This window comes from Oncorhynchus mykiss, chromosome 1 (genome assembly GCF_057628025.1).
Source record: "Oncorhynchus mykiss isolate SJ-2025 chromosome 1, ASM5762802v1, whole genome shotgun sequence".
Lineage (NCBI taxonomy): Eukaryota > Metazoa > Chordata > Actinopteri > Salmoniformes > Salmonidae > Oncorhynchus > Oncorhynchus mykiss.
The window spans coordinates 67,927,546-67,943,735 of NC_143022.1; the positions used below are offsets into that span (position 1 = coordinate 67,927,546).

The 16,190-nt window shown below is 41.8% G+C and overlaps 1 protein-coding gene across 3 annotated transcripts; it reads left to right on the forward strand.

Moving 5' to 3' along the window:
* The first annotated feature begins 242 nt into the window (after nt 1–242).
* On the forward strand, nt 243–10,972 carry LOC110526912 (cysteine sulfinic acid decarboxylase). 3 transcript variants are annotated; one of them, XM_021608102.3, is made up of 14 exons: nt 243–1,423; nt 1,630–1,784; nt 2,079–2,205; nt 2,410–2,500; nt 2,768–2,990; nt 3,076–3,155; nt 3,268–3,322; nt 3,611–3,727; nt 3,972–4,036; nt 4,262–4,343; nt 8,736–8,935; nt 9,885–9,936; nt 10,025–10,118; nt 10,258–10,972. In XM_021608102.3, exons 1-14 carry the CDS (start codon nt 1,342–1,344, stop codon nt 10,287–10,289), a joined length of 1,455 nt encoding a protein of 484 aa, XP_021463777.3. In that variant the 5' UTR covers nt 243–1,341; the 3' UTR covers nt 10,290–10,972. The 3 variants fall into 3 exon arrangements, with proteins under 3 accessions (XP_021463777.3, XP_021463770.3, XP_090093380.1); XM_021608095.3 differs by having other exon boundaries at nt 10,025–10,114; XM_090237254.1 differs by having other exon boundaries at nt 1,272–1,423; nt 1,648–1,784; nt 10,025–10,114.
* Nucleotides 10,973–16,190: the final 5,218 nt, after the last annotated feature.

Sequence of the window (16,190 nt, forward strand, 5' to 3'; positions counted from 1 at the left end):
GATGAATGGAAAAACACAACTATAATAACCTTATCTTATCTCATTCCCTCCCTGTCTTCGTTGGCGGCGGCCCTACACAGCGACAAACGACACTCTCCCACCATTTGAGTGAGTGCAATAAAGATACAAGCAAGGGCAACATTGCCCAATGCTCATCAAAGCACCCCCCCCCCCCCCCCATCACCTGCTTGTGCTCTCAGCTCTGCCTTATAAAAGTCTCTCCAGGGTTCTGGCCACAGTTCACAAGCAGGCACAGGTGAGAGTGATTAGTTCATGATTTGGTGATGTAATTTCTTGCTCGCTTTTTTACAGTTACACCACAGTACTGTGGACTTCATATAGTAAGAGTGATGCTAGCTATGTTACTGTGTGTTCATCGTGATTTTAGTTTCTGAGATTTGCACAGATTGCCTTGTATGTGAATTTATACATTTTACAATGTATTTAAATGTTTGCCTTTGATAGAATTGTCTATCAAATGGAATGATAGCAAAACAGACTGGTACCCAGATTGGAATTCTCAGACCTTTCTTGATAGTCTGTTCCTGTAACTCAACAATACTTTCTTGCACATTGATATATCTTCATGGAGTCAGATATACATTTTGATAGACTTTTTTTAAAGGTAGACTCAGCGACATGACGGGTTGCATGCGAGCTATGTATGTATCACATAGTACCCACTTAATCAATATCGATCATTAGCTGAATGCTAATTTTAGCTACCAGCTGAACCATAGCTAAACAGCTTATACATTACAACTTTAGCATATAAAAGTGAGCTTAGAACAAAACAGGCTTAATTTGATTAACATCATGTAAATCATTACATGAGATGAAAGTGAATTGGGACTGAAATTGTTTCATTCACTGGGGAGATGAACCTGCTTGCTGTTGCCTTTCCATTTGAAATGACCATTCTTTTGATGTATTTCTTTTTTAAAAGCTACTGCGACAATTAAAACATTAAACAGGCTATTACTGCAATTTCAGGTAAACTCAATAAAACAAGATTCAAATATATGGAAAATGTCTATACAGTTCAGCTGTTTTAAAAATATTTCTCTGCTATTAAGATTTTTTATTGTACGAACATTTGGCTTGAGACAATTCTAAACTCTACTGCTTGGGATCGGGGCAAGTCTAGGAGCAGTCTCGCACACTACCTACGAAGGTGACATACGAGATATAAAAAATGTATACTACAGTAATATGTGTACACGCAGGTCTTAAACTCTCTTGTAAATGTACGTAGTCTAAATTACCCCTTTAGAAATGTGAAATTGTTAAGGGATGCATTTGCTCAATTGTTTGATCTTATTTGCAGTGAGGTTTTAAGTCATGAGTCAACTACCTAGATTCTGGAACCTGGGATGGTCTTCCTTCATTGACTGGTGGAGTAGTCAGAGTGCTTCAGAGCAAGGTGATTTTAAATGTTTTTGTGTTATCTGATGGGAGGAGAGTGTACTTTCCAGAGTTCTCAACCTGTGAATAGATATCTACAATGCCATGAATTGGTATTGTATAAATATCGAAACCATGCAAAGAACTTGTTGGTGATTGTAATTATTGACTTTAGGATCAGATTACCACGACTCTATTCAACCCTCTCTGCTTTAACCTCATTAGACTGTGTGACAACTACAGGACCTTCTCAACCCTATGGTCAGCAGCACCTGAATGAACCTCTTCTGGACCACAGAGAGGGTCAGCTCTTCCTGACCGAGGCTTTTAAAGTCATCCTTGAGGAGGTGCTATGTAAGGGCATAGACGTCAACGAGAAGGTCTCACATCCCTAAATCAAACTGTTGACTGTCTCTAGCCTAACATGACTGTTCTCTGCACTGTGTCATATTGTTAGATGTTTTGCTGCACAAGCCTTTTGGTAAGTCTTGAGTGACAGATAGCTGTCCTGGTGGGTCATGTAGCAAACATTTTTAGGAACCACTGGGCTAGTACCATTATGTTAACTGATATCATCTTCACACCTGACTGTGCATCACAATCTAACCATAGAGGTACACACTCAGTACTGTATTTTCAGGGGTTTCTTGTGCTTGTTATACCCCTGGTTATAGGTTTGTGAGTGGCGCGAGCCAGAGGAGTTGGCTACTCTGCTAGATCTGGAGCTGAGAGAGTATGGGGAGCAACAGCACCAGCTGCTGCAGAGAGTACGGGATGTGGCCAAGTACAGCGTCAAGACCAGTAAGTCCACCCCGGGCCTAGCTCTGGTCCTGGGTGTTAGGGTGGTTTGCTGCTGGCCTCACTAAGACCAGAGCTACCCGACCCCACAGGGAAACCTTAGAGTGAGATGAGTGTGGTTCTGGTTACAGCCGATTCTTGGTAAATGCAATCGCTTGGGACTGTCCAGAATGCATGCACTAAAGTAAAGCGCATCTCTCTTTCCAGATCATCCGCGGTTCTTCAATCAGCTCTTTGCAGGGGTGGACTACCATGCCTTGACAGGACGATTCCTTACGGAGGCTCTTAACACTAGCCAGTAGGAGGGAGCAATATATATCAGTGGAGGCTGGAGGGAGGAGTTATAGGTGGATGCGCTCATTGTAACGGCTGGAATGGAACGGAGTAAAAAATGTGGTTTCCATATCTTTGTGTTTGATATTGTGCCCTTCCAGCCATTACAATGAGCCCATCATCCTGTCTCCTCCCACCAGCCTCCGCTGATATACAGTATATGCATATATACATTCCATAAAGTATGTTATGAAGGGGCTTGTGATGGACAGTTGTATCGTTTATTTGACAGGTATACCTATGAAGTAGCGCCAGTGTTCGTCCTGATGGAAGACGAGGTACTCTCCAAGCTACGTTCTCTAGTTGGGTGGGCACAGGGAGATGGCATCTTCTGCCCAGGCGGTACCATGTCTAACATGTATGCCATGAACCTAGCACGCTATCGGGCCTTCCCAGAAGTTAAACTTAAGGGGCAGTGGGCCCTCCCTCGACTGGCTGTCTTTACATCTCAAGAGGTGGGGGAAAACTGTATGGTAGAAGTAATGCACTATTTAACTTCACATTCACATATTAATTTGTTCTACACAAACTTTCCTCCAGAGCCATTACTCTGTGATGAAAGCAGCGGCCTTTCAGGGCATTGGGACAGAGAACGTGTTTAAGGTCAACGTGGATGATAGGTAAAGTGATAAGAACCTTCCTTTGACTCTTGTAAGTCATCTCATTAACATCTATGATTCCTAGGCATGCATGATTTACAGATTTTAACTCATGCTCTCTGTTATCCTACAGGGGTTGCATGATTACAGATGACCTTAGTGAGAAAATTGAGCTGGCGAAATCTCAAGCAAGTTTACTGTGGATACCTTGTCATTTACTGTGTCAATTTTATTATATCTGCTGTGATACAGTAATTACACAGATAACAGTTGGAATTGCCACTAGACTAATGGGAATTGCCGATAGACAATCAGTGATATCTTACACAAGGATCTGGCCAATTCCTAGTACTCCGTCAGCATTCAAAGTATTTTATCTGCAATTCCTAGTAGTCCATTGGCAAAGCACATATCACACTGCAAAGCACCAAGTAGAGATGTAAGGACATCATTCATTACCCCTCCTCACCTACCAGGGGGCAGTACCATTCCTTGTCCACGCCACGTCAGGAACGACTGTACAAGGTGCCTTCGACCCCCTGGAGCCCATCGCTGACATCTGTGACAGACAGGGGTTATGGATGCATGTTGATGTGAGTCCTTCTTAAAGGGATCTTTCATTCAAAATCAAACTTTGTCCAACGTTTTCAGACCACAAAAGTAGTCTTCTGTCAAGATGATTCCCAACAGCATCTGTTATGTAGATCAAACTTCATAACCCAAAATAATGTCCAAGATGGCCACCGTCAAATTAAATCCTTTGCAACAGTGACCATCTTTCCCATGTGATTTCGAGCTGAAGAACACTGATTGGTGTTGTCTTGTGGTTTGGCACAGGCAGCCTGGGGAGGGAGTGTTCTCTTCTCAAAGGAACACAGACATCTCATGAGAGGAGTTGAGAGGTGGGAGTCAGGTGCATGCTCAGGAATACAGTTGCTTGAATGCAATTTTGCACTATATAAATGTGCTGCAAAAAACCTAAATGTAATTCAGCCTGTGTGAGATAAAGTGTACCAAAGTATAGGTTAGGTGTCTTGATGTCTCGCATGACTGGGCTAGTCTTCCGTATTGGCTCAACATATGACTTTGACTCCCGAGTGTAATTATGTGAATATGTTTGTGATCAGAGCCGATTCAGTAACTTGGAATCCACACAAGATGATGCTGACTGGCTTGCAGTGTTCAGCCGTTCTGCTCAAGGACACCACGGTAAGACAACACAACATCCCTTCACCCAGCCTGGTCTCATAGACTAGACTTAGCATTGTAATGTAAATCTGAGAAACTCAAATTAGTAGGTTGTTTGGTATGGTTACATAAGACAGAAGGTTACTTAAGGCAAAAACACATTTTGAGTGGATGGGTAGGTGTGTAACATGAGTGTCTAGCAATCCAAAGGTTGCATGTTTGAATCTCATCACTGACAACTTTAGCATTTTAGCTAAACAGCAACTTTCCAACTACTTACTACTTTTTAAATGACTTCGCGTTAGGTTAAAGTATTAAGGTTAGCTAACGCCTAACCATAACTTTAACCCCTAGCCTAGCTAACACTAGCCACATAGCTAATATTAGCGTTATCCACCTAGCTAACATTAGCCAGAACATATTAGAATTCGTAACATATTGTACAAATTGTAATTTAACAGTTCTAACAAATTGTAATTCGTAACATATCATACGAAATGGATGACGGACATCCACAAATTAATACATACCATACGAAACGTAACATATCATACTATTTGGAGTGTCCCATATTTACGTTTATTATGTTACGTCTACCCCTGAGTCGAGGTTGCTTCATCAGATTCATCACCCAAAGAGTTGTTGTTGAATTGCTGTGGCATTTGCACTCTCACCTTTGCAATTATGGAAAACACTGTAAAATTACAAATAGTTACACCTCATACATTTTTAAATTGAACTGTTTGTCAATGATACAACATAATGCAAGTCCTTTATAATCAAAAGCGTTATGTTCCTGCATTGTTTAAAGGGATAGTTAGACATTTTGTCAATAAGCCATTTGTTCTACTTATTCAGTTAGAATCTTCTCAATACCATTTTATGTCTCTACGTGCAGTTTGAAGGAAGTTGAAGGTACCCACTGGGCACATCATTTCAACGTGGATAATTGGGTAATATTTGGTTTAGACGTTGATCAATGAGATTACGACCTATATTCACCCACTCAAAAAGACAGCCGAAGTTAGTTGACTTTCGAATGTGTTATCCCTATGCTTTCAACCATCTTAAAGCCCAACTAAATTACAATGGAAAAACAATGTCTGATTTCTGGCTTAGTTGGATGTCTGTCACTGCACTGTCAACCATTTAAAAGCAAAGCAAGTTCAAATGAGAATACAATGTCTTATGTATTCATTTATTTATACAACAGATTAGTGTTATCAATGTGCATCATCTAATAAAATAACCACATGTCCTGGTTGAGATTACATTAGTAGCAATATGTAACTTTTTTGGCGACCTGACAAATTCACATAGAAATGCAAGTTATAGATCTATCATTCTACTTGAAAGCAAGCATAAGAAGAAGTAGATATGTTCTGTGTGCGCAATTTCTATGCTTACCATACAATTTTACTTTCGGTTTTGTACACCAGCTTCAAACAGCAGAAACAACAATATTTTTGCTTATGGAAAACATTTCAGTGGTTTGGATGGTACAATGATTCTCTACACTGTACTAGCTTATTTTGTCATATACATTGAAATTAGGCAAACTATTAGTTTTAGCAACCAGGAAACAGTGGAGCGATTTTTCTGCATAGCACATCTTTAAAAGCACAGTACATGGTGCAAGTGATCAATGCCATTCGAGATTCTGCATTAGAGCAATTGAATAACTCCACAGACCTGAGACGACCTGCTATCTTGAACAAGCACGCTTTATATGATTACATTAGAAGGAATGTAATGTATAGTTACAGTAACATTAATGTGACCATGGATGTGTTATTCATTTTAAGGTTGAATGTTACGTTAGTTTGTAAGTTACAGACGCACAAATATCATACCCCCAAGACATGCTAACCTCTCAACATTACAATAAAAGGAGAGGTTAGCATTTTTGGGGGGGATATATGATATTTGTGCTTATGTAACTTTCTCACTCATCCTTATTCAATATTCATTCAGGACTATCCATTATCATGGTAGCATTCACATTAATGTAGAAGTTTTCAGAAACATTCTATTCTTATTTACAATAAAATTGACTCCAAAATGACACAATACCTTATTTACCATTAATTTCTATTGGGCACAAAATTATCTGAAACACAAACAACAAATGCATCCAACAAGTTCGTCACAAGCTTGATGTCATCATTGCGTACTAGGAATATGGGACCAAATACTAGACTTTTGACGACTTTAATACACATGTGAATTTGTCCCAATACTTTTGGGTCAGTCAGAAAAGACGCTTGCCAGCTGGTCAACGCATGCTCTGAGTGCGCATCCTGGTAATCCATCTGACCCTGTGGCCTTGTGAACGTTAATCTATTTGAAGGTCTTACTAACATCGGCCACAGAGAGCGTCATCACACAGTCATCCGGAATAGCTGGTGCTTATGCATGGTTCAGTGGTAATTGCCACGAAGCAAGTATAGAAGGCGTTAATGGTACTCAGTACTTTGTTGAAGCACCTTTGGCTGCGATTACAGCCTTGAGTCTTCTTGGGTATGACACTACAAGCTTGGCACACCTGTATTTGGGGAGTTTCTCCCATTTTTCTCTGCAGATCCTCTCAAACGCTGTCAGGTTGGATGGGGAGCATCACTTCACACCTATTTTCAGTTCTCTCCAGAGATGTTCAAGTCCGGGCTCTGGCTGGGACACTCAAGGACATTCAGAGACTTGTTCCAAAGCCACTCCTGCGTTGTCCTGCGTGTGTGCTCAGGGTCGTTGTCCTGTTGGAAGGTGAACCTTAGTCCCAGTCTGAGGTCCAGAGCGATCTGGAGCATGTTTTCATCAAGGATCTCTCTGTACTTTGCTCCGTTCATCTTCCCTCTCAATCCCGACTAGTCTCCCAGTTCCTGCCGCTGAAAAACAAACCACAGCATGATGCTACCACCACCATGCTTCACCGTAGGGAGGGTGCCAGGTTTCCGCCAGACATGACATTTGGCATTCAGGCCAAAGAGTTCAATCTTGGTTTCATCAGACCAGAGAATCTTGCCTTTTACTGAGGAGTGGCTTCCGTCTGGCCACTCTACCATAAAGGCCCGATTGATGGAATTCTGCAGAGATGGTTGTCCTTCTGGAAGGTTCTCCCATCTCCACAGAGGAACTCTCGAGCTCTGTCAGAGTGACCATCAGGTTCTTGGCCACCTCCCTGACCAAGGCCCTTCTCCCCCGATTGCTCAATTTGGCTGAGTGGCCAGCTCTAGGAAGTGTCTTGGTGGTTCCAAACTTCTTCCATTTAAGAATCATCGAGGCCACTGTGTTCTTGGCCCTTCAATACTGCAGACTTGTTTTGGTACCCTTCCCCAGATCTGTTCCTCGACACATTCCTGTCTCGGAGCTCTACGGACAATTCCCTCGACCTCATGGCTTTGTTTTTCCAATTGAATTTATCACAGGTCGATTCCAATCAAGTTGTAGAAAAATCAAGGATGATCAATTTCGAGTCTCATAGCAAAGGGTCTGAATACTTATGTAAGTAAGGTATTTCTGTTTTTTGAAAACATTTCTAAAAACCTGCTTTTGCTTTGTCATTATGTGGTATTGTTAGTAGATTGAGGAGAAACATTGATTTCATACATTTTAGAATAAGGCCGTAATGTAACAAAATGTGGAGGAAGGGGTCTGAATACTTTCCGAATGCACTGTAGCTCGTCTGGTAGGCTCGCGTCACTGTACATCTTGCAGCTGGGTTTCCCTTTGTAATCCGGGATAGTTTGCAAGCCCCTGCCACACCCAATGAGCATCAGAGCCGGGGTGGTAGGATTCGATCAGAGTCCTGTATTGATGCTTTGCCTGTTTGATGGCTAGTCGGAGGTTGTAGTGGGATTTCTTATAAGAGTCCGGATTAGTGTCCCGCTTCTTGAAAGCGGCAGCTGGAGCCTTTAGCTCTGTGAGGATTGTTGACTGTTATCCATGGCTTCTGGTTGGGATATGTACATACGGTCACTGTGGGACGATGTCGTCAATGCAATTATTAATGAAGCCTGTGACTGATGTGATAATATTGCTATTATAAACTGGTTACCAACATAATTAGAGAAGTAAAAATACCCGTGGTATATGGTCTGATATACCACGACTGTCAGCCAATCAGCATTCAGGGCTCGAAAGACTTTACGACTGGGTCGGCCAAACCGGTCGAACGACCAGCCGGCTTGGGTAGTAACCCTAAATTTGAGTCAGGACTATATCTTGTGGAAATGTATTTTATGAAAATAAAAAAATATACCTTATTTAGAATTAGGCTGTAACGTAACAAAATGTAGAAAAAGTCAAAGGGTCTGAATACTTTCCGAAGGCACTGTACACATTTTAAAGATTCATTTTGTTGTCTTCCTTACCATTATTATTGAGCAAATTCTCTGCTATTCTTGATCTCTTCCCCAGGACCTGTTGAAACGTTGCCACAGTGCAGATGCAACATACCTCTTCCAGCAGGACAAGTTCTATGACATGAGTCTGGACACAGGGGACAAGTCGATACAGTGCGGCCGTAAGGTTGACTGCCTGAAGCTGTGGTTGATGTGGAAAGCTGTGGGGTCACAAGGCTTGGAAGAGCGTGTGGACAGGGCTTTCGCCCATACAAGGTACAAACATAAACCCCAGCTAGCACATTTGGTTCCTTGGAAGTTGTGGGAACGTATATTTTTGCTTTCCCATTGGTTCTGGGAACAAAGCCATATGTTTCCTGATTGGTAAAAGGTAACTTTTTTAAATGTCCTGAGAAAGGAAGTGAAAATGCCGTCTGTTCTGGTAATGTAAATGTTTTGTTTGCAGGAAGGTTCTGAGAATGTTTTCCTATGTTTCCCTGAAAGTTTTCCTTGGAAGTTTTATTAATGTTCTTAGAACTAAACTTAGTTTAAAGTAATTAAATAACATTCTGAGAACATGTTTCAATAAGACTTAACACGGCCGTCTTAGATTAACTGTGTGGAAATTAGGAAACATGGAAATTCATTGGATTAGGTATTAATCGTGCAAACACATTTTATATTCTGTTCTCTAGCCATGGAATTTAAAAAAAAAAAAGTGTTTTTTTTTTTGTCAAGTATCGTAAATGTGCTGAGAGTGTTCTAAGGCCAAGCAACTATCCTGCACCATTCCTAGAACATTATGGGAAGGTTGTATGAAAAATAATCATAGGACAGGGTTATTCAACTCTTACCTTACAAGGTCCGGAGCCTGCTGTGTTTCTGTTGCACTAAATTCACAAACCTGGTGTCCCAGGTATAAATCAGTCCCTGATTAGAGGGGAACAATGAGGAACTGCAGTGGAACTGGCTTCTAGGTCCAAAGGTGAGCTTGAGGGCCATAGGATAACCACACTCACCAAGCTCTAAGAAACATATGGTTCTCAGAACGTTATGTGCTAGCTGGGACATTTACAAAACCTACAGCTGTAATTCTGACTAGTCAAGCTCCTCACTTAAAACAGCTCAGAGCTCTCATTTAAAGCAGTTAATCGAATCTATGTCAATTAAAGACGTTTCAAACGTCATGGAACAATGATCTGTGTGTTGACTGTCCCACACGTAGATATCTGGTGGAGAAGATGATGAAAAGAGAGGGCTTTCAACTTATAGGGAAGGTAAAGTAATTATTTTATCAAATGTATACTAACATTTTCTTCTCCCATTTTCATCTCACCTGTCTTCTGGTTTTGTCCTGTTAAACAGCCTGAGTTTGTGAACGTGTGTTTCTGGTTCATACCACCCAGTCTGAGGGGAAAGGAGAACAGTCCAGACTACCAGGACAGATTGTCAAAGGTTGGTGTGTGTCAAGTCGTTTACTATGAGGCCAGTTATATATTTTTTTCAACTCAATTTCTATGACATATTCTACATTTAAACCAGTTAGTTTCTGTTGGTCTGACTGACACAATACTGTGATCTTGTATCTTCATCACCAGGTGGCTCCAGTGATAAAGGAGCGTATGATTAAGCAGGGTACTATGATGGTGGGCTACCAGCCTCTGGGTGGACGAGTCAACTTCTTCCGCATGATAGTCATCTCTCCGCAGCTCTCCTACCAAGATATGACCTTCTTTCTGGATGAGATTGAGAGGCTAGGGAATAATCTATGATAGTCATTCTAGTTATCGCCTTGCATCTCCATTTATGTCACTGACTCCTCTGGCTCCCAGAATCTGTTTTCTAACAATAATATTACTTGTTTTCTACAGTTTTGGGGGAAGCTACTTTGAAAATATAGTTTACTAAGCTACTAATTACTTCACAATGGAAGAAGTTAAGATACCCTTAAGAAAAACAATTTACTTAACTAAAGTTACATTGAAAAAGTAGCTCACTACATACAAACTACTTTGTGATAAAGTATATATATATATATATATATTGTATGGTCTTTATGTATTATTTGGTTGTAGAACATGATGTAGGAGGTCCTTCTGAAAAATACCCATGACAGATGCCAAGGGAAGCCTGATCAATGCCATGAAGCATTGAGACAGACAGAGGAGCCCATGAGCTGTGGGCTGCAGCGGAACCATGTCAACATCCTGGACACGGTTGCATGGACGAAGTCGCCCCTGCATAAACAGTGAACTTGAGTGACCCAGCGTGCATGGATTAAAGATGGCCTTGTCTGAGAAGGGTGGATGCTTACTCAATGTGTCTGCTTATGTTAATGTTTAAGCAGTTGTGTGAGTGTGTACGGTGGGGAGGGGTGGTGGGGAGGAGCTAAGGCTTTGCAGCTGACATGGGCGTGATGCATAAAAACACTCTGCTGGGGTCACAAGTCCATGAAGAAGCTTTCTCTGAGGCCAGTTCCTGCAGGGCCGGCCCTAGCCTTTTCAGGTCCCTCAGCAAAATTTGGTTGGGGGAGCCCCCAATTTGATGGTGGAGAGCAAAAAAATTACATTTTTAAAGTAAATTTCCTACAATTCTACACATTTTGCCATGTGCCTGAAAATTGTTTTAGTCATTTAATAATTGTGCCATGCGGTGGAGCTAATGTTTTACCTTTTTAAAGCTAATTTCCTGAAATTGTACACATTTTGCCATGACTTATGCCATGTTGATAGGATATCTGTGTAAGAGTGACTAACAAAATCAATGGGGGCTCCCTAAATTTAGATAGCTGGCTTGACTAATTTATAAATCTAAAACATGTTAGCTGACATGGGCCAATTGAGTGACTGCTGATGACGGAAACTGCTGATGCACAACAACACTTTGAAATTGCACCTGGTGTATTCTACTATTCTAACAGTAAATTGAGACCCCGACACTTCAGTTAACCCTAACGATCGGGGGGCTTAAGCGACCGCTTATGTCGCTTATGCCTAGGGCTGGACCAGACTTCCTGCCTTCAAACCCACCGTACATGTTGACTGAGGTCACTGCACCCTGAGGGCCATGTTTGCATTTGGGGCCAAAGAGATGGGCCACGCCTAAAACTCTCAAAGGGACACAGTTTGGCTTCCTGTGGTAACATGAATCAATTTGGGGAATGCAGCAAGTTAGGCAAGCCCTAGTGAGTTTGCAAATAGACAGCTGGTTTCAAAACAAATCTTAGTAAAGACTTTCTAATTTTAAGCAATTCTCCAATATAGCTTGATCAGTTGATCTTAACGAGCCAAGTAAAATGTAGTCAATGCGGTAGTTAGCTACAATACAACAGTAGAAGCAGAACTGATCAGTAGGGTTTCACAGAATTTCAACATGAGGAATTTTCTCAGCAAAAAAACTCCAAATGATTACTGAGCCTGAATTAATTAAACCGATCTGATAAAAAGATCAACCAACCAATAAAAAACACGAGGACGGTACAATTAAACCAAGGTATCAAGGACAGAAGACAGAACTCTGTATATCAGGGTCTGGAAATGTGCCAGGATCTCTGGTTGTATCAGAGGAGGCAGGTGGGAGGAGCTATAGGAGGATGGGCTCATTGTAATGGCTGGAATTCAATTAATGGAACGGAGTCAAACATGTGGTATCCATACGTTTCATACCGTTCCATTAATTACATTTCAGCCATTTCAATGAGCCCGCCCCCTTAATGCTCCTCCACCAGCCTCCTCTGGTTTGTATATTAGGGCCATTTACCATTTGCCTAGCAACTCTATACTAGGAGCAGGTGGGATATTTCAAATGTACAGCCACCAGACCCAGATCAGATTCCTATTATTACAGGTGCTGCCAAAGAGAAAAGATACCCAGTCCTTAAACTCCCACAGGTGACTTGATTATCTTGCACTATAACCCCAGTATGGGCTGGAGTAAAATGTCCTTATGGGAACACAGGCCTATGGGGCAATACGATAGTGATATTTAGAAAGGTTAGAAGTTAGGGGCTTATTCGAAATGTGAATATCGCTGACATGTCACCCTATTCTTCATGAAATCGAATCATGACTATTCTACACAAAAGCCTACCTTTCTATCTGAACGCTCCGTACCGAGGTACCCTCTTGAATTTGACACTTTCTATCTGAACGTTCCATACCGAGGTACCCTCCTGAATTTGACACACCAAATAAGCCAGTAATCACTATAATCAGTTTCAAATATGAGATTTGAATGTATTCATGGCATGTTTGGTTCCCAGCATTGGACTAAGTGCAGCCCTAGGTGCTTTTTGTTCTTTTCCACAGAGCTCACCCATCCCAGGCCTCATCCTAAATGAATTCTGGCCACAGCTTGCATGGGGCCATATCATTAGCAGTAATTGCACACAGAATTCTACTGCCATGTGCCTCCCTTTTCACCACAGACTTCTGTATCAGTGATCCACGAAAGCATCGTATTACCCCCACACCAGTGGAGGCTGGTGACTTGCAAAATTGAGGAGGATGGGAGACCCATGGTATAGGCGAGGAACGCACGGACACGACAACGCGTGTTTAAAACATTGTGAAAGACAAATTATTTTAACCTAAATCATTTCATAGAGACATTTCTAGTGCAATATTATGGGGAATGGGAATGAGAGGGCTACTTACACAGTACTGGGAAGGGATCACAGCAGTGATTCAATGAGGGTATGAGGCATGAGTTGAGGTTTTCAGAGGCTTGACTTCAGTGCAGGAGAGGGGTTGAGGTGCTCATAGGCTTCAGTGAAGGACAGACTCATCATGGATGGATGGGGATGGAGAAGAGCTCAACTCATCCACTGAGGGCAGGACAGGATTTGACTGGGAAGACAATAACAACACACTACACAGTTAAACAAAATAGATAATAATGAGTTAGTACAAGCAAGGAGTAAAATCATTGATGTGTATTAATGTGATTGTCTTTGTGTACGTGATTGACTCTACATAGAAAATTGACAGGTCTACTCACAGTGCTTGGAGAGGAAACATACACATAACACATAGCACATACTTCCATTACAGCAACAACACCATAGTTTTGGTCAACAAGTTTCTCCATGAAGTTAAACTCAGACATCTCAGAATTCACAAAGTCCAACACAGACTGCGCATCTCTCCCATTTGACACATCAAAAATAGCCCAAGAAATGTTCCTGGATAAAGCCCTGATCATCCACATACTACCTGACAATAACTGACAACTGCAAGCAGACTGGTGGCACCATACTGTAGGTCCTTTAGTGATGGAACCATACTGTAGGTCCCAGTGGTGGCACCATTCTGTAGGTCCCTTCGTGGTGGAACCATACTGTAGGTCCCTTCGTGGTGGAACCATACTGTAGGTCCCTTAGTGGTGTAACCATACTGTATTTCCCAGAGTGGTGGCACCATACTGTAGGTCCCAGAGTGGTGGCACTATACTGTAGGTCCCAGAGTGGTGGCACCATACTGTAGGTCCCAGAGTGGTGGCACTATACTGTAGGTCCCAGAGTGGTGGCACCATACTGTAGGTCCCAGAGTGGTGGAACCATACTGTAGGTCCCTTCGTGGTGGCACCATACTGTAGGTGCCTTCGTGGTGGCACCATACTGTAGGTCCCTTCGTGGTGGCACCATACTGTAGGTCCCTTCGTGGTGGCACCATACTGTAGGTCCCAGAGTGGTGGAACCATACTGTAGGTCCCAGAGTGGTGGAACCATACTGTAGGTCCCAGAGTGGTGGAACCATACTGTAGGTCCCAGAGTGGTGGAACCATACTGTAGGTCCCTTAGTGGTGGGACAATTTCTTTCCCTTGGGGCCCGGAGTTTTTCTTTTCTGGTAACCTAACCAGGAAACCTTTGAACCCTATAGGGTATAAGGTATAACAGTGATTAATCAGTTGTAAAAAAAAAAAGGTTTTATACAGGCTATGATGGGACCCGTTTTTTTAATCAGGTTACATGGTTTTGAAAAAACTCCTGGAAACAAATCCTGGCCATGGGGGGGTGAAAACCCTGTCAAACTACAGCAAATTATATTTAGACTAGACTAACAGGAGGGTTTCCTCGACCCAAACACAGAGACAACAACTGATGGACAATACAACTCACAGGGCTGAGCTTGCTTTATGCATGTTAGGCCTATGCAACTGTAGACCTAATAAAAAATGTCCAGTCGGTGTCATCACTATTATGTTGACTGATTAATTCCAGTTAATAATTTAGCATATAAACCAAATTTGATCACATTCACATTTTTTCCTGACAAACAAATGGACTATAAATACATAATGTTAACAATTTGTTTACACCAGCCAGATGGACAGGGCGCATAGGCAGTATACTCTACAGTTGATCAGACTGAAAAATCATCTTGTTTTCATCCCATACAGCATGTCAGATCTCTAATGTTCGAGTGTGCCTATACAAGAACATTTATTTAAATAGTTTTTGCTTGTGTCTGTCCAGAATGATGTGTTATCGCCTTTACTAAATTAATACCAGCAAAACAACAGCATACCACCCTAGGTTCGTTCTCTGATCCTAATCCTATGATTGGATGGACAACATGTCAGTTCATAATGCTAAAGCTTTGATTGGTTGGAGGATGTCCTCCGGAAGTGGTCATAATTACCTTCTAGGTCTATGGAAGGGGGCCTGTAGCCTCCTCAGGCCTGTAGCCTCCTCAATTTTGTATTGAAGTCAATGTAGCCAGAGGAGGACGGGGAATAGCGGTCCTCCGGCTACATCATGGGGCTATCTTAGAGTGCTATTGAAGAGCTATATTGCAAAACAGTTCTTTTTAATCAGGTATTTGGTGACGTGAACATATTTAATATAGTTTTATCTCATTATTTTAAAAACAATCTGAAATTCACTGAGTAGGATGGGCCTCCCCTTCCTCCTCTCAGGAGCCTACACTGCCCCATACATGCTGCTTGAGGTGTAACTTTGGTGAAATATATAGAATACATACACTGAACAAAAATATAAACGCAACATGTAAAGTGTTGGCACCATGTTTCATGAGCTGAAATATAAGATCCCAGAAATGTTCCATATGCACAAAAACGTATTTCTCAAAAAATGTGTGCACAAATTTGATAACATCCGTGTTAGTGAGCATTTCTGACTGTAATAAAGCCCTTTAGTGGGGGAGAACTCATTCTGACTGGCTGTGCCTGGCTTCCCAGTGGGTGGGCTTATGCCCTCCCGGGCCCACCCATGGCTGCACACTTGCCTAGTCATGTGAAATCCACAGATTGGGCAGTATTGAATTTATTTCAATTGACCGATTTACTTATATGAACTGTACCTCACTAAATCTTTGATATTGTTGCATTTTGCGTTTAAATTTTTGTTCAGTATATTTGGTATGTGTGCTTGCTTTCATACATGCTCCTATTCAGTGGTAGTACACGTGAGATACTTGGGATGTGAGCATGCATCAGTGTGGGCTCTATGCATATGTGGTTGTGGAGAGCATTTGTGAACGACCCTTAGCTCAATGTCAGGAAGTTTGG

What these genes read in the sequence shown, in the direction of transcription:
- LOC110526912 (XM_021608095.3), top strand. Translation starts at nt 1,342, where the DNA reads ATGAGTCAACTACCTAGATTCTGGAACCTGGGATGGTCTTCCTTCATT. An exon ending in TCAGAGTGCTTCAGAGCAAG is followed by an intron (nt 1,424 to 1,629) that starts GTGATTTTAAAT and finishes TAACCTCATTAG; the next exon opens with ACTGTGTGACAACTACAGGA. An exon ending in CTCATGAGAGGAGTTGAGAG is followed by an intron (nt 4,037 to 4,261) that starts GTGGGAGTCAGG and finishes GTTTGTGATCAG; the next exon opens with AGCCGATTCAGTAACTTGGA.